Consider the following 18,679-nt stretch of genomic DNA (forward strand, 5'->3'; position numbering starts at 1 on the left):
GGCTGCGGCTAACTTCCTGCCTTTAACGTCCTCTTTATGATACCCCCATTGGTAGCTGTGCGCGTTAAAATCCCCTACCACCACTAAAGGCGATGCGCTCGCTATTCGCTTCGCTTTCTGAAAGATTTCGTCGAACGTGGCTTTGCGTTGTTGCGGTCTGCTATAGATGTTCAGAAAGAACGCACCTTTGCAGGACCATTTGTTCGGTAGGAGCTGGATAAAAATGTACTCGATTTCTTCTCTCAAATCGAAATCTATCGTTACAGCCGTGCATTCTTTATGCACGAGGATGCAGGTGGACGGACTCGTTTGGTGGGTACTGTACGACCTGAGTTTGGCGTCTGTACCTACGTCTTGTAAAGCTATTATTTCTGGCGTTCTCTCTAACGTCTCAATGTATTGTTGTAGCGTTTCTTTTTTTTTTCTTAAACCCCCTGCAATTCCATTGTATGATTTGTAAGAGAGGGCCTCACAGGCGCACCGTGAAGTCAGAAAACTACGTTAAGGATTTCTTAGACACAATTCTATGTGCCGCACAATAACCTGTTAAACCTAGTGGGCGGCAGCAGAGACAAGGCATCTTGCTTCCGCCACAGGTAAGTACTAGCCTGTAAAGTGGGTCAGCCAAAGCTTGTAATGCAGGAAGACACTTTACATAATACGTAAGGGCTTCCAGCAACGAACGAAGTTGTTTCTTATTGGCTAGCAATAACATAAGCAAGGGTGTCTCGCAAGGAGACAACCTAGCAAATGCTCTTTACCGCCTGTTTACAGGAGATATTCAGAGAACTGAATTAGGAAGAGTTTGGGATAATAGTAAATGGAGAATAATCTAGTAATCTTTGATTCGCAGACGAAACTGCCTTGCTAAGTCAAACAGGAGATGAACTGCAAAGCATGATCAATGAGTTAGATAGGGAGAGCATAACAGTAGGTCTGAAAATTAATATGCCAAAACCCAAATTAATGTTTAACTGTCTCGGAAACTAACAGCAGCTTACGCTCGGTAGTGAGGAGCTGGAAGTGGAAAGGGAATACGTCTACATAGGGCAGATATTGACCGCAGATCTGGTTCATGAGAGCGAAATAACTAGCAGAATAAAAATGGGGTAGGAGGCATTTGGCAGGTTCTCTTCAGACTATGTATGGCAGTTTACGAGCATCCCTCAAGACAAATGCATATGCCAGCTATATCTTGTGGTACTCACCTATGGGGACGAAACGTGGAGGGTAACGGAAAGGGTTTAACTTAAATAGAGGACCACTCGGCGAGCTACGGAAAGGAAAATGATGAGTGTAACGTTAAAAGACTGGAAGAGGGCAGAGCGGGTCAGGGAACATCCTAGTTCAAATCAGGAGATAGAAATGGAGTGGGCACGTCTTTTGGTGCGAAGGCAAGGTAACCGATGGTCCTTAAGACTGCGAAATGAATTACAAGAGATGGCAAGCGTAGCAGGAGGCGGCCGAAATTTAGTTGGGTGCATGACATTAGAAGCTTGTGGGGGTAGGATGGCCGCAGCTAGCACAGGACAGGGTGAATTGAAGAGATATGGGAGAGTTCTTGTTTTTGCAGTGTGCGTAGCCAGGATGACGATGACGATGATGATGGCTAGTACTAATGCCGCTTTTGGTGTCTTCGGCTGACGGCACTCGTGGAGTTTTCTACGCACTCGTGCGGTGCCCACGTTCGGCTGGATGCCACCCGTGCAGTACCGTATATTCGGGTGGGACGAGCACGACACGCGTGCGCGCCACCGCGCCGCCGTGGAGACCGACGGTGCAGCGCGGTGCAATCCCGTCGTGCAGCGCGCGCTAGCAGACGACGGTGTTCACGCTCATTGGTTGACGCAGCATCGACGAAGGCGGAAAGCGGACGAAGCATTACAAGTGGGCACATTTTAAAGAAATGTTGAATATTATAGCAGCTGCAATGCATTTATTCGCGCTGCAAACACGCAGCCACCGCCCGGCGAGCCATGTGCCTTCCGTTATAAGGGAACTAAAGGTTTCTGAATATTGTCAGTCTTCCAAGTTCTGCCTTAGCTCTTGCAGCGGACGGCATATGCTGTTCATCCGGCATGCCTGCACTTTATAACATCGTACTTTTTGCCAATGTATGCACAGGTTAAAGGATATCAAAAAAGCGACAATGTGGGGCGCTTAGTGGATTGAGAATCACCTGCTGATATTTTCGGAAGTTACTCTAGCTGAATCTTGAAGGGCGTATGCATCAAAACCGGCAAGCATAACGCCTTGGTGTGGTATCTTACAAACCTGCGCCCCCATAATTAGTATCTCACGGGCAGGCTCGTGGGTCCCGCGTGTCCCGCCGATTCTATCAACGCCTGTTACAAGCGCGGTACTGCACTGTTCTGAAGACGCTGTTGCTAACTATACAAACTGTTGACTGCGTTCGTTGGCGTCGGCCGCTCGTAGGAATAGCCTCTCAGATAATCGAAGGTCTCGGAGGCCTCGGTTAACAGACGGCAGAAAGAGCAACGGCAATCTTCGAGTGTTTCGCGCGTTCAGCTGATGTGCAAAGAGACGTGCCACTCGTGCAGTATTTCACGCCACTTCGTGCGCACCGGCACGGAGGCAGTGCGTATCAGCCGAAGACACCTTAAGATAGCCTCTGTGATCGTTACTGCAGATTACACTACCTGCGGCCATCCTATCGCCGCAAACTTTTAATATTATCCGCCCACTTAAATTTTTGTCGCCTCCTGGTACGCTTGCCATCGCTTGGTATATATTCCGTTAGCCTTAAAGACTATCGGGTACCTTGCCTTTGCACTACAAGACCTGCCCACGCCCATTTCTTCCTTTTTATTTCAACTAAGATGTTCCCTGACCCACTCTGCCCTATTCCTGTCTCTTAACAGTACACCTGTCATTTTCCTTTCTGTAGCTCACAAAGGGCTGCACTGAGTTTGTGCTCTAAGTAGTTCAACACAAGGCCAGCTTGCTTGGACACCACTTTTATTTATGAGGCAACTGTGGAGTATTGTTAGGTGCTGTAACGAACATAATGATAGGAGTGGTCTAACGTTCTGACGCATAGCAAAATTTTTCGCGTAAATTTTGCCCTGTGCTCGCACTGAGTAGTTAAGCGTGCCACAGAAGACAAGTTGGGTGCGTTTCGGACAATAGCAGAAAGCTACGAGTGTGCTAAGGGGTATCTGCGGTTATATTCATTGTAGTAGAGCAGTTTTGCTATAAGCGAAAGATGGTATTCTAAAAAGTCTTCCAATTGAAAAATGCGCTTCTCTAGAATTTTTCGTTATGTCTTCCTTACAGAATGTACACTTTTCAGCCTTCACTGTCACGCCTCTTTGAGCCAACAGCTTTACAACTGCTTCCAAGTTTTCCGGATTCTCTGCTCTCGACTTCCTTTTGGTAACATGCGACACCCCGCTGTTCCTTCAACATAGTATTTATTAATGTCTAAAAAAATTAAGACTTTGATGAAACACCAAAGGAGAAAACGTTCAGTGAACCGCCATTTATGACAATTGACAGCGAGTCTTCGTCGCGAAGACTGCCCTAGTGCAGTCTTATTCTAGGTTTTGCTTGAATCGTCGGAAATTACTGGCCTCCAGAAGTCCGACGGATTTTAAATCCATATGTGGTAGCGTGCATAGGTCCATTGCCAGAAGCAGATATTTTGGTTCATTATAAACACGCATGAGAATATTCATCTTTCTAGATGACCGGCACGGCCGATGTCGCAAAATCTCTTTTGCGGTTAGTTTGACGATGACGATGCCATTCTTTCCAATTCCTTTTCAAAAGCAGCGTTAGGAGGAAAGTGTACATTTCTCGTCTTTCAGAACCTTGGAAGAGTATTTCCTCTAGAGACACTTCTGCTGTCTCATGTTTGCCTTGCTCTTTCCTGAAAGGAAGTCGCGCTATTTTTTCAAGACTTCGCACCCCTCGGCGTCTCCTTCGGCGCCAATCACACCATGTGCTTCTTCTTTATTCAGGCTGTAGTTTGTTCTAGTACTTGTTTGTTCACGATTGTTAGAAGACAGCATTCAAGTAGAAGCGAAAGTATTCAAACTACTGCCTACCCAGGAGTGACGAGCAGCTTTGTTCAGTTGCGTGAAAAGAGAAAGGGAAGGCATTTTCCTTAGTTGGGCTGAACATCAATTTGTAGTAATGCAGGCAGCACAAGGACTGCTCATTATGTGCGCATCCGAATGCGAGTGGCTTGTAGTTCGAGGAGCGGAAAGAGATCACTCGTAGTTGTGACATAGAAGGAGCCTCGTAGATGTCATTGGCACTGATGCTGCCGTATCCAACACTCTATCAACCATAACACTGACCAGTATTGGCTTCAAGCAGGTGACGTCGTTTAGAGCCACGTCTTTGTACTGAGCACTTTTGTACGCTACTGCCCTTGTTCTATTTCTCTTTTGTTTACATATACGCTAAAAATTCTCTTCCTTCCCCCGGCGGTAATACGCTGCGGCACATGCGCGGAGTCTGCGCAACTGTAGTACGAGGAACAACTTCGGAAAAGAACCTCCAGTGTCAGTTTTGCTCCCACAAATCTCGCACAGAAAAAGTCGCCTCTGCCAGAGGTTCTTCGTGTTGTGCATGTCAGAAAGAGCGCCTCCATCGTTGTGCACTACCATTGCGTTATTTTTGGTGTTTCTGATCGTTAAGGCTCGTTCAGCAGTGTTCTGAAACGTCAAATTATTACCTTTTGCGGAATCAAAACTTTGGATGTCCGCTCTTTGCAGGCACTAGACGAACATATTTCTTAACGCTTCATTTAAAAATGGTGTGAATTCTCCAATACCAGGATGTGGGGACAAGATTTCTAGTTTCCCTGGCTTGCTCTATGTGGCAAATTGCTTTCAACGTTCAAAATTAGCGCCTTGACGCCATTCGTGACTCACGAAAGAGACTGATCGAGTGGCTGCTGAATAGAAAGTGATAGGTCGCTATGCTTTTCTGCAGTGGGTGGGCGCTGCCCCGAACCCCTGGTAATGCGATTGAGAAAACGTACGCAATTCGGTAACGAACTCAGTGACAGGCACTTTCAACCCATGGTGGTAAAATTTGGCTCCCGCAAATTCTGTAGGGTCAAGGAACCAGTTGAGTGTCAACTGACCTCCGTCCCTTGACAAAGCTTTTGCTTGGCGGCAGACTGGGTGTGGTCAAGGGCTCAACCACGCTGTAGCTTGTGGGGTCATGAGTCCGATGAAATTCAAGCATGCCACACCTTTATCTTGTTCAGGTTTCTTTTTGAACAGCAAAAATGATTGACACTAACCTTTCATGGTATGAAGTCCAGTTCTCGAGGAGCCGTCAAATGGATCGTCGTGACAATGTCGCCCCATATTCATCACAGGCGGATTTTATTCCCGCAGCGCCGACCAGTATATACGCACTGAACTGGCAGTGATTTCCGCAGGCCTCGATCGTATCCTCGTCGTCATGGCTATTTGAATAAAAAACGCACAATAAAAAGAGGCACGTTGTTCACTACAGCACGGTTTCCTGACGGATCCCATGGGCAGATGACCCGGGCGCTGCGGGCTGAAAAATGAGACGGAAAGATCGAACGACCCCTGCCCTTGTCAGGCTTGATCGTGTCTCTGCGATGTCAAGGGCAGTCTGCTTGTGGCCGGAGACTTCAGTCGAAAAGCCACTCTATACGTAGATAATTGCTAACAGAATCAAGAGCTAGCCCAAGTTTCCAGCAGTCAAGACAGCAGCTTGGTTTCGGAAAGTATACTTTGCAGAAGAAGACACTGACACAATTAATCGGATAATACGCGTAGCTAGGGGTGTGGGAATATTCGAAACGTCGAATAGTTTGAGATTAGCACTCACGCCTTGATTCGCTTCATAACACGAGCTCATTATTTGAGCTGTTCGAATCTCTTAAATAGTCAGAAGTCACGTGTTTATTGTTCATCTGTACTCGCGGCCCAACATCGCAACATTTTCAAACCACAGTATCTTGCACGTATCATCGAATCCAACTTGTTCTTTCCTCATAGAAACTGCTGCGAGCACGTGGCAGAAAACCGCCCGCGGTAATGCTAGGCCTTGCATTAAGTGACGGCAGCTGCGTTCTCGCGGGTGGGAAAGCAGCACCACGCGGCACGTCAATGCGCCATGCCCCAGTGTAGTCGACAGCTGGCTATGCACCCAACTGGCAGCTATCCTTTTGTTGTAGGCCACTACTACAAAAAGGACAGGGCACGCGGAAACACGTGTGGAGGAAGGGATGACGACGCGGTGTGCGTGCCCTGTAGCGGTTGTTTTGCGCGATCTACATGCTGCTAAAAGCGGGCTTTCTTTGTGATGCTGCACCACAGCTGCACCCCGACAAGGTTGCGCTAACGCCAGGTTGCGGGCGTTCTTGCCCTGTGCGGAGTTCCAAGGCTGTAAGTGAAGCCGATTAAATTCACTCTGAGCGTATTTATTTTACTCTCTTTTGATGGTTGAATGAGTGTGTGAGGCCTATGCACGCTTATATTTGTCGCCGGTCTGTTGTCCCGAATGGCTCCGGTGGTGTGGACAGTTGCAATGTCACCATGGCGTCAAGCGAGGCGCTCTCAAAACTAAATGAAGCTTTGACGTTTTGGTTGCCTTTGCGCATTAACGTTGCCAAAAGCGGAACATAATCAATCAGAAACAAGGAAGGGAATGGTGACGGCTTTAACCCGCATTACCCGTCATTATTTAAAGCCCACTGGAGAGAGTGTTCTCAATTTCTCTCATTAGTGTTTGTAGCAAAGTGTTCGTATTTTATCCGTGTGTACCTTACGGTACCAAGCTTATTACTGCTGAAGCGCCGAAAACTCGTGGCGGCCGCGGTATCCACGTGAGGTCACTCACTAGTATCGGGTGGCCGTGTGCAGTTGTACGAAGCATTCCGGTTGCAATAAGTATCTCTAAAGTGCAGAGCAGCTTCGCAGCACGAATTACATCATTTAAATTTGAAGGCAGGTATTATTAAACGGCAGTGGTGGCAAGTCACTGGCGGGCCAATAATAAAGCCCGCAGGTGATCATGCCATTTATTCTCATCAAAATAATGATGTTTGAAGATGTGTGTAGTTATTTCTCCTTGCATATGGTTGTTTGGTAACAAAGAGAGAAAGCGCCGGATGTACATGTCATGATGGGTGCCTTATTTAGCTTCACATTGTATAGGCGGCGCTATCGGTGGCATACTGCGGTCGCGACTGTGCTCAAGGAAAGCAGGGAGACACAAGCGGTCGTGTGGTAATTATTAAAATTGCAACTGATATTAAACAGCAGCTTGGCTAGTTAAGTAAATGCGAGTGCTGCGTATGGAAGGGTTTCCGACATACTGGCAGCAAGAATGGCGGGCGCGCGTCGCAGAACAGCACTGCGGGCTTTCCCGCTCGCGCCACTCCTGCAGTAAAGAGGCTCGGACGTCGAAAAAATGGCCATTAGAAGACTGTTTTCGCGGACTCCAAGCCTCTTTTAGCGTGGCTTGAAGTCTGCACGCGCACCGCTTCTGCTCCCGTTTTCGAAGTTTGCTGCCTCGGAGAGTTTAGGGTGGACCTAGGAAAGCTAACGGCGGGACTCGAGGCGCAGGGCAATTTGCTATGGCGGGTAAACCTCGGGAGAGGTCACGCGAGGAAAAGTGGTCTCAAACCATCTCCTTTCCTTTCCCTTGGAGTAGGTGCGGTACCAGCGCTCTTGTCGGCCGTTTCGTATGCGCCGCGTCGCTGGACTCATTACTCCAGATTCCTGGCTTGCATAACGAAGTTTTCGCTCATCTTGATCTGTTCCAGTTGAAGGAGCCAATGTTTTCTTGCTGACAACTAGTTTGTCACTGATAAGTAGTGGCATTCGTTTTATTTTTGGTATTGCTGTCTCTTCTGTATTGGGTTCGATATTCTGCAGCGCAGAGCAGTCGATTCAAACATTATGTGAACAGTTTACGTTTTTCAATCACGAAAATGTTTTTTTATGCTAGCCATTTTACTTATGTATTTTTCTGTGCCATACACTGTGCGGCAATTTTTTTGGCTCCACAAACGACGTGATTTTAATGCTGTCTTGTTTCCTTATTAATTTTTATTCGGCCTATTCAGTTTTTCATTTTAATGTTTGTGGTAATTGTGAGGCTTCCGCTGTGGATTATAAGAGCAGTTTTCAATAGTCTAGGTGCTACGCCTTGGTTGTGCTGCTCAGCTGTTTTTTTGCGTTTTGCATCTTCCATGTGTTCTGTGCCAGGCACTGCAATATTTCTGTCAGCCATGAGAAGGCATGTTCCTATACACTATAATCCTCCAGAGAATTGTCTGTGGAAATTTCAGTTTCATCTGTGGTTGCCTAATGAGGTGTATTTTCTTATTTGTGATACCTATGAGAACCCATTTTTTATTTTTGATAGCTGCGGAAAAACTCCACTGCAGTGGGATAGGATCAAACATCCTCTTTCCTTTGCCTCCAACGTTTCGAGGCTTCTTTCTGCGCAGGTACATAAAAATAATGTTTTCATTGATGGGTCTCCCAGTGCACAAGATCTTAAGGCGAGGATCATCACAGAATGCGCTGAATTTTAGCCTGCAATGCTAGGGCGGGTGCCTGGTTGGGTACGTGAGCGATACATGATTTGTGTTGCCGCGGAGGGGCAGCATTTCGAGAGTTTCCTGTAAAAGTTGTGAGCTTCTAGTACCGCTTCTTGTTCGCATGTGACTCCACAACTTGTAATTTTCCCAGTAAGGCACAACTTCAATAAAGTGTTTCCTTCATATCTGGGCACGTTGCTTAGCTGCTGGGACTTAAGAATTGAGTTCTCTTTTAAGGCGGAAGCCTTTAATACCTCGTCGTTGTAAGCAGGAGTTGTCGACAGAAATGTCACGGTTTTCAATTGGTCGAAACGGTCGTGACGTCACAGTGCGCGAATTTCAAACGGGGCCAATTGTACTTCGGCTAGTAACCATGCAACCAATTAAAGGGATGTATAGTGATGCTCCAAGTGGGACTGAGTTTAGTTAATTGCTTAAATACCAAATTAGCCTGATTAACCCTTCTAGTCAGGCCAAATAAATAAATGAAAACGAGTAGGAAGTTGGTCGAGTTCGGGAATCGAACCCCGGTCTCCAGAGTGCGAGACGAGCATGCTAACCACTCCGCCATGCCAGCTCGATGGTTTGGAATGAACAAAGGCGCGTCTAGTGAATACGGTGTCTTCGTTCGCTCCCATCTTCCTCCCTTTCCTTACGGCGAGGTCCAGGTGTCCACCGAGATATGCGAGAGAGAGATACGTTTCCTTTCCTAAAAAACCAATTTAACGACGAGCGAGGTGCACAACCGAACGGGCGATGGCGTTCTGTGGACTCCCTGGCAGCGTTGCAAGACGCTGTCGCGTTTCACTCCTAGAGGCGAAGCCCAACATCTTCACAACGCATCAGTGACACAAGCAGCAACACCGCATTAAGGCTTTCGCCTCACCGCACTTTAGGTGAACAAAGTGCCCCCCCTGAATTTTTTTTGTCGTTCAGAATTTCAAGTTGGTCGTTTTATTTCTTTTTCTTGAAGATATCCAACTCCAAGAGTGCTGCCAATCAACCATGGTAGGAACGTTCGCTTCTATTGTAGTTATTTGTAGTTATTGTAGGATATTTGTGACGCAGTTTGGTTGGAATGTTTAGACCTTACTTCTACTTCTCATTACCGATATTAGGAAATGGTACTCGCCATACATAGGCTTAACCTAATATTGGGTCCGCTATTTTGGTAAATGTGGGAACCTGATAAATGTAGGACTTTTTCCCAGTGTGCGTTTTGGTACATATCGAGCCCATAGAGTAATATAGAAGTAAAGAGCGGACACTCCCGTAGGCCCCAGCGGCCGACTTTAGTGCACAGCGCACCTAGCGGACCCGGGGAAACGCACTGGCCTCAGACATGATAGGCAGGAACAGGAATCTTGGAGGCTCTACTGTCAAAACCTGGTGGTGGGCATCTGCCCTTGACGCAGCTTTGTTGCCTCTTTGGAAGTGCTTAGGAAGAGCCGCCGCCGCCGCCTTTAAGGCCGACAGCTGCAGCTTCTTGTTGGACAGTTCACGGGGTGGAAGAAACAACCGTCGCAGCACCACAGCAGTACACAAAACGGACGTGCCCACGAAGCTTCCAGACGCCGCAAAAAAATACAGCCGCTCACACCGTCGGTCCGTCGCACACTGCCGCCTGGGCGTGCTTGCCCGTTGGCTTGACGCACTTAAAAGACGCCGCTGTTGCTGACGTAACTGCGGCCGTAGGCGCGCAGCGCACGTCACTGCAAGCCAAGATATGCCAAGACCATACTCTTTTTCTTTTTTTTATTTGCACGTTCAGTGCCATCTGGCGGAAACGGGGAAGCGCCGAACTCGGCCGCGAAAGGGCCCGAGTGTCCGCTCTTTACTTTTATGTTACTCTATGTCGAGCCCGTATCCGTACTCATAGCGTGTCTTCTGCTTTGGGTGACACAAGCATATATACATTAAAAAGTAAACAGAAGAGCACCTGTGGTAAGTCTCGTTATCGGCATGTTTAAAAAGGCTTTTTAGTGCAATTTGTCAAATCCTTATGTTATCCTTATAATGCATAAAAGTTGATATTCCGATTAACTTCCTATCAGTGATGATGCCCGAAACCCTCTCTATGTTTTGCGCTGTTCATGGTGTTTGGGTCCAAAGGCCCATGCTAACACAACAGATTGTCAGTGGCTTTCGGCCGTGCGGCTGTACAAACCATAGCAGCTGGAGCCTCAATAGCAAAGTAGCGCCTCAATAAACACTTTTGGGGCTCCAAGTGTATGCATGGTTTACATATTTCGTACAGTGTGCTGCCTAATCCAGCCGTGTCCCCCTCAGGTTCTGGGATCACATAGCCCATTAGTTTCCCAACGCACGTCTATAGAACGTGGTTGCCGAAAAAAACCGCAGGTGCCTAAAGTTGCGTTTTATTATTTTGTTTGCTTACTGCTTATAGGTTCTTGAGAGCCTGAAGATGAAGCAGCATCAAACACTGGAAGGTAAGTTGGTGCAAAATAATTCACTAAGGTGCACTTAAAGGTGGTATTGGAACCTACTTTCTCAGCCGGCCTGTAAAATGACCTTGCCTACACTGACCTACGCACTAGAACGTACTCAAGCCGTCATTGGATTGAGCTGATGGATACCTTTGGAGCACTCTATGTACGAATTTGAACCTAAACGCCGCCAAATGATAGTTCAAAACAAATACTTAAAGCACGAGAGAAAACCAAGTGCGCCGCAAAAATTTACTGTATGCTGCTTTAAATTTCTAATGCCATCTCTTACCATCAAAAATTTTACAGCGGCGTCTGTTAAGATTCCTTTCCTGTGTTTCGCGTCGTAGTAGTAGGTCTTAGTCCATGCGTTGCCATCTGAACCACTCGAAAGGTGGTTACTACGGAAGTAGGAGGCTATGATATTTGTGGAGGAAGCCGTAACCGCTGGGTGGTTACCACAGGAACCATCCGGAGGGTGTTTACCGTGGAAGGAGGAGGGTACGACTAGAACGCAAGACGCCGCCGGTTGGTGGTTGCCACGGGAACCAGTATTTACTCTGGAAGGTGGTTACCGTGGTAGGAGAATAGTATGACGCGAGCGGAGGAATCCGAAACCGGCGGTTGGTTATCATGGAAGGAGGAGGTATCCTCGAGAGGGGAGGAAAGCCATAGGATGGTTACCGTCGGAGGAGCCGTAAGCGGTGGGTGGGTGCCACGCGAACCACCCGGTGGGTAGCTACCCTGGAAGAAGGAGGGTATGGCGAGAGGATAAGAAAGCGTAACCCGAAGGTGGTTACCACGGGAATCGTTCACAAGATGGTTACCGCGGAAGACGGAAGGTGTGACGGGAGTGAATGAATCCCCAACGAGACTGTGGTTACAGTAGAAAGTGGAAGGTATGGTGAGACACTACGGCGCATACAGGGCGTGGCTGCTATGAGAGCCTATCTCAGCAAAATGCGCCGCCCTAGGAGATTATCTCTGGTGACGCTTGTGCGCCCGAAGCTTTATCGAAATGTGAAGGTCTTTAGATAATCACAAGTAGTTCATGTTGCATTCTATGCACATCTATATTAGAAATTATAAAATTCATGGATACATATCTTGCGTCCATAAATTATCCTGGAGCACACATATTCACTTCAATTCAAAAGTATACAACAGCTGTATACTACCGGTACTCACCTATGGGGCAGAAACAGGGAGGCTAACAAAGTGGGTTCAGCTTAAGTTAAGAACAACGCAGCGAGCTATGGAAAGGAAAATGATAGGTGTAACGTTAAGAGATCGAAAGAGGGCGGAGTGGGTGAGGGAACAAACGCGGGTCAATGACATCTTAGTTGAAATCAAGAGGAAGAAATGGGCTTGCGCAGGGCATGTAATGCGAAGGCAAGATAACCGCTGGTCCTTAAGGGTAACGGAGTGGATTCCAAGAGAAAGCAAACGTAGCAGGGTACGGAAGAAAGTTAGGTGGGCGGATGAGATCAAGAAGTTTTCGGGGATACAGTGGCGGCAACTGACAAAGGACAGGGTTAATTGGAGAGACATGGGAGAGGCCTTTGCCGTGCAGTGGGTGTAGTCGGGCTGCTGCTGATGATGATGATGACACATCAAGAATGTACAGAGCTGAAAAAATTGGTATGACGGTCAGAAAAAGATTGTACGAATATCTTTTTTTAATTCTGCCAAGGTATTTCGCACGAAGTGATTATTCGAAAACATCTGAAAGCGTATTGCACTGCAGCAGTTTTCGGCCTGCATTCCGAGCACAGCGCCTCCCTTTTTCAGGAAGTAGAGCCGGTTTGGTGCACCGTAAGACGAGGCTGCAAATTTCGTGCGGGGGATGGGGGAGACAGTGGGATTACCACATCCCCAAGCATCGCTTAGTATGGCGGGAATATCGCTTTTATTATATGAGGTCTGAAAACTTCTAGGTTCTCCTCGATATATGTTGCCCCCTCTTTTGTGCGCCATAAATGCAAATACCAGCTTAAGCTACGGGAACTGAAGTCTCTGCTTTATTTCACGGTTGTGCTGTTATTCTGCGGATTATGGGGGCTGCATATATTGAATTGCCTGTTCGCGCCCCACTGCAGTGAGCTCTCAGTGGTTGACACGAGTTCATAATGTGGGTTTCTTCACAGCTAGAATGGGTTTCGAGCCTTTAAGAAGAGCATTGTTAGAAGTTCAACTACCAGCGAAAATATTGTGCACCTGCTGATGCTGCCAATGAATATTTATACAAGGCTGAAAACCTGAATAGAACGTAATAAAAATATTAACAATTCCGTCCTTTTTAAATAATCAAATTCTTTGTTATTGCAGATTTTCTTGAAATTCGCCATGTTTCACCACTGAGTTTCATATTTTTTAGTAAATACGTGCGGCGTATAGAGCACAACGCAAACTATTTCTAGTTATAGCTTCTGAGTGCAAGAACTCCCCATTAGCACATAAAGTTACCTGTGCACTAACATTCCAAATTTTTTTCAAAAGACGGTAGTTGAGAATTCGTCTTGAAAATAACGGCAAGGTCAAATATCTGATGCCACAGCTCTGCGAGGGAATTTGTATTTACCCTCAATGAATTATTTATGCTTTTACTCTACAAAATGTTTTTACCCTAAGCCAAGGCTTCACGCATGCTACGAAGTTTTCCTAGAGAATGAGGTTTAGCAGGGTAGATAAAAGATTGCGTTGGTGGGTGGCAGCAGGCTGCGTACGGGGGCAGGCGAAGGTGGCTCGAGAGTGACGCTTTTGCAGAGAAGCTGGCATTCTGACTGAACCTTTCAATTCAGTTTCATTGCCGCTTTTTCCTGCTGGTGTTGCGTAGGATGTGGTGGAGGCCTTGTGGAGGGTGCAGGCATGCTCTAAACACGAATTTTCTACATAGCAATAAAGAGGGAGGAGCTGTCGTCTGGCGCAGCCTCTTTTAGAGGCAGGGTAAGCTGCCCAATCCTTGGGATAGATTTCGTTCAAGAAAAGTATGGAACACTTACGCTTATAAATGAAAATGAATTCTCTCTTCAAAAACATACCAATTTCTAGCTGCTACGAAGATTTTAATCCAGGCTTTGACCTGAAGATCTACAATGCCGCGTTTAAAAACGGCCAGCTATTTCCAACTCCATCAGTTGAGTAAAGTACTATACTTTCCACTGCGAATTGGCCACCGTTGCCAAGAGTGAGAATTCTGTATACTTTCCGATTAACATGTGCTCCGGGTTTTATGTTGAATACCCTGCCCCAAAAAGGGTGTGCGGCAGAGGACCGCTTGCTCCGTTTTGACTCGCATAAAGGCTTATTCATGTTTGGTTCAAGGTGGATTGCGGCTCATAGGCGCTTCTAGAGGGCGCAGCTTGGTGGATGGGTGACGGAGGGTGAAGCTAGGCATGGGGTGGGCGCCAGATTTAGGGTGGCTGGTGGGTTGTGCCTCTGCAGAGGTGAGGAGGAGGCTCTTCGCTTGGGCTGAAAGCTTTAGTTGTACAGCCATCAGAGCATCAATAAGAAGGTTCTTCTCAACAAGCTAAAATAGTAAGGCATGAGGGGTGCACGGCTCGCGTTCTTATCCTCCTATCTTTGATTTAGGCACTGATTTGTCTAAATAACTGAAGTAAAATTGCAAACCAAAGACATAATGTCTGGTGTACCACAGGAAAGTGCTCTTGGGCCGCTTCTTTTCAGTTTTTACGTCAATGATGAAGTATCTATTTATCAAAAAGCAAAATTTGTATTGTATACAGACCACACAAGTATTTTCTTATCGTTCCACAATAACACACAATTAAAGCGAATAACAAATGAACTTCTTGGCAGGCGTTGTGTTTTGGTCAAAACAAATTGCCTGCAGGTTAACTGCAATAAAACCAATGCCCTAATATGTCGAACTCAAGATAAACAAATCCGATAGCATTACACTCTAATGTTCTAGTCTATGCATATTGAGGCCGTGAACACAATTCAAATTCTTTTGATGACCTTGTCCAGGAAATCACAATCGGATGACCACACAGGCTGAGCCTTCAATAACCTGAGCATAACAGTTCGTAGGTTATGTCGCAATGCACACATTTTCCCTACTGCTGTTAAAATACTACTATACAAAGCTTTGTTTGCTGCGCACATTAATTACGGTAATTATGTATGGGGTAAAACCGCACAATCTAATATGAATAACATATTAGTCATGCAGAAAAGGGCGCTGGGTATTATTTTTTTTGCTACATTGAACACACTGACCCTCTGCTTGACAAGTGATACATAGGAAAAATTCAAGCCCTTTACGCATATAAACAAGTGTGGAGTTTTACTTCAGTACAGAAAAGCTTAACTTTACTGGAAATTCCCATTACACTGAAAAATGTGCCCGCTTACAGTACACGCCGCACAGAAAGGTTCAACTTTATTAGACATAGGACAAATTGCAGCAAACGTTGATAAACTCCCTAAATGAAATAGGCATTGGCATCCGAAATATGAACCATTCGGAAATGAAACCTTCGCTACAGTCCTATAATTGTTTATGACTGTATGAAATCTGACATATTTTCTCTTCATTATTTTTTCTAAAGAGAGAATTGCTGGTTAGTTGGTAAAGTATACTAGCAAAGGGAACCGGCAAAAAAAAAACACCCAGGACTAGAGGAGACACACACAGTCGCTGGACTTACAACTGATTTATTATTGGCGCAGCCACGTACGTAAAAACCACCTTTCTTTGGAAGCGCACATGAAAAAATGCAAAGTGAGGTCATGATTCAAATACTCGACAAAAAATGGCACTCTTTCTCGGTGATAGCTACGGATGGAATGCAATGCAGGCCAGCTCATTCTTTTTGATTAGAAACGTCTGGAGAAACTCGTGTTCTTGTCTAGTCTTTCCCCATCCAATTATTGTGGTTCGGTGAAACAAAGCTGAACAATAAGTGCAATTTTTTTTACATGCGAGGCAAGGTTGGTTCCTGTACCTAATCGACAGGATTGTCGTGCTCTCTGAGACGTCAATTCAAACATTGGCCAGTTTTTATATCTTTGTTTATATTATGGGCTTATGTTTATGGAGGTTTAAAGTCCGAAAGCGACCCAGCGTATGAGGGACGCTGTAGTGGAGGCCTCCGAAAAGTTCATCCACCTGAGGTTCTTTAACGTGCACAGATATTGCACACGACATGGGCGTCCAGAATTTAGCCTCCATCGAAATCCGACCACCGCGGCGAGGAACGAACCCGCGTCCTTCTGGTCAGCAGCCAAGCGCCATAAGCACTGATGCACCGCGGTGTCTTGCTATATGTTTGTAATATTTTCTTCTAGGAAAGGCAATATGTGCAAATTTCATGTTCATCGTTTGCATATACAGCTTACCATTATCTCGATGTGAAACTTGATTAGTGAAAATGTCACGATGTACTTAGTATGGCATGATTTTCCGAGCTGCTGAATGCAACGCACCCGAGGGCCTTTCGAGCTGCTATCTCGGCCATCTCTAATATTTGCAATGAAAGTCAATAAAGACAGAAATAAAGGAAAAAGATTCCCAGGTAAGGGGTAGTGTAACGGTGCTCTCGCAGTACTAACTAGGCTCCGTGTACAATAATCACAAATGTACCCTCATGATTTTCAAACATGTCCTTGCACGATATTTTACGCTATCCACAACCAAAGTTTTCAAAAAGAATTGTGTGCGCAAAGTGCGGTCACTTTAAAACCACTTGCATATGCTCCACCAGCGATATTAGGCGGGAAATTTTAAAGCATCTGATATTTAAACAGTGTACAGTATGAGGACAAATGACAAAAATAGACAACACCGAACTTCCATTGGCTATTAAAAACTCATAGCGCTTTGTGCTTTCTGAAGTTTCTGCAATAATATTTCTGTGTTCGTAAATTATATGTCCGCCAGTTTTACATTGATAAGTAGATAAGTTTCCTTAGAATGCAGAACGAAAGCTGGCGGTTCTGCGTACTTGTTTTTATGAAGACGTCCAGCGTTACCAAAATAGTTTTCCTTCGCCCAGTGGGCAAAATTTTAGAAAAAAAAAACAAAATTGTAGAATTGGCGAAAATGACAGGAAGAAATTTACAATAAGCATAAATTGCCACAGAAACTTTGATGTCTATCCTTGGAACATATTTTCAGCTATTCGTAACCCAAATTTGCATAAATTGCAGTTCCGGGAAGCTTCAAAACTATTTTCTTTGACAAAAATAATGCACGTAGATTATTTGCAGTTAGCAAACAATGACATTTAAAAAATATTAGGTAAATCAAGGGATCCCGCAAAATTTCGCATTCAGTCTCTGGGGCGTCGATGCACACGTGTGCTTGCAAGTCTCTGATGCTGGAAGCTTGGTGCTCCTCTCCTATTCGCCCCCGAGGAGCCTCTCGGGTACCACTGCGCTATTTTTTTGCCACAAATACACGAACACATCTTGATTTTTTATCTCCTCTCATTTTTGTTATGCTTGATACCAGCTGCCGTGTGGATGGAAATGTCTAAGCTCCTCGTCAGTCAGTATGGAGAAGCTTCACAAATTAGGGTTCGCTCATTGGTTGCGATTGAAACATCTTGGGTCTCTTTTGTACACGCTAAGGAAATAGATTGTATGGTGTGTCGCAATGTGTGAGGTACTCCTTACTTTTACCACGTTCTCCTGTTGCCAGAAATAAGCGATGCACTTGAATTTTCTGTATCGCATACGTGTTGCACTTGTCCTGGGAATCGGCGTCAGTAATTCTTGATAGATGTCTTTATTACGTCCGGCCATTTTGTATAAATCAGTGCTGCAGTCAATTATTTTTCACTGCTGAATTGCTGTACTCTTCTGTGGTGTCACAGTGCCGCTCACCCTGAGAGGGTCCTGAATGCTGTCCGGTTAACCCGTCTGAGGCCGCGGTTCGTTTGTTGCAGTGTAATTTGTACGATATCGTGCATTCAGGGTTGCAGCCCCCCGGAGCGACGCAGTGTTCTCGTCTTTTTTTGAATCTCTCTTTAGATGTCTCCTGTAGCCTGCAACATGGGTGGCGCTGGTAGAACACACTCAAAGGGTAGGTTACACGCAACACACTTGAAGTAGATACATGGCCAGCCGTGGCCGTAGCTCAGTCAACAAAAAAAGGCCGTCGTAGCTCAGTTTGGAGAGCAGCTCAGCGACATAGGCAGGTCGAGGTTTCTGTTCCCACCGACGGAGTGTAGCTGTTTTTGTGCTCCTCTCTAATAGATTATCTTTCAGGTAAAAAGTGTGCATTATTTTTTCCTTGAACGCTACCACAAATAAAAAAAATCATTCTTTCTTGCGTTCCTTGATTTTGATCACTGATGACACCATTAATTTGAAGCTGTCAGCAGTCACTCTTGCGGGTGTATTTCTAGATTGGCATCGCGTTTGCGTTTTAGATAGTCCCAGTCAAAAAAGACGCGAGAATCAAATCCAAAACACAGCTAAATATTTCAGCTATAATACTGTAGTAAGTTTTCTGTAGTAGTGTCGCTACGACAGAGGGCAGCACAATGCTGTCTACAGAAAATACACAAAAATTTGGCTTTAATTAAAGTTCATGTCTCAGAATTCGACGTAAATCTGTCGTGATGACAGAAAAAAAATGTAGTCTGTATCTAGATAAGGCTGCAGCTTTGTACAGGGAAATAACAATGCTTTT

The 18,679-nt window shown here is 45.7% G+C and overlaps 1 protein-coding gene across 1 annotated transcript in view; it reads left to right on the top strand.

Moving 5' to 3' along the window:
• The window catches only part of LOC149356162 (uncharacterized), a 79,540-nt gene that overhangs the window by 50,769 nt on the left and 10,092 nt on the right, over positions 1 to 18,679 (top strand). Inside the window, exon 6 of the mRNA XM_089576265.1 lies at positions 10,977 to 11,019. Within this exon, the coding sequence (XP_089432391.1) occupies positions 10,977 to 11,019 (43 nt within the window). The remainder of the gene's footprint in view (positions 1 to 10,976; positions 11,020 to 18,679) is intronic.

The sequence above is a fragment of the Amblyomma mixtum genome, chromosome 3, assembly GCF_055824585.1.
Source record: "Amblyomma mixtum isolate Tamu chromosome 3, ASM5582458v1, whole genome shotgun sequence".
NCBI lineage: Eukaryota > Metazoa > Arthropoda > Arachnida > Ixodida > Ixodidae > Amblyomma > Amblyomma mixtum.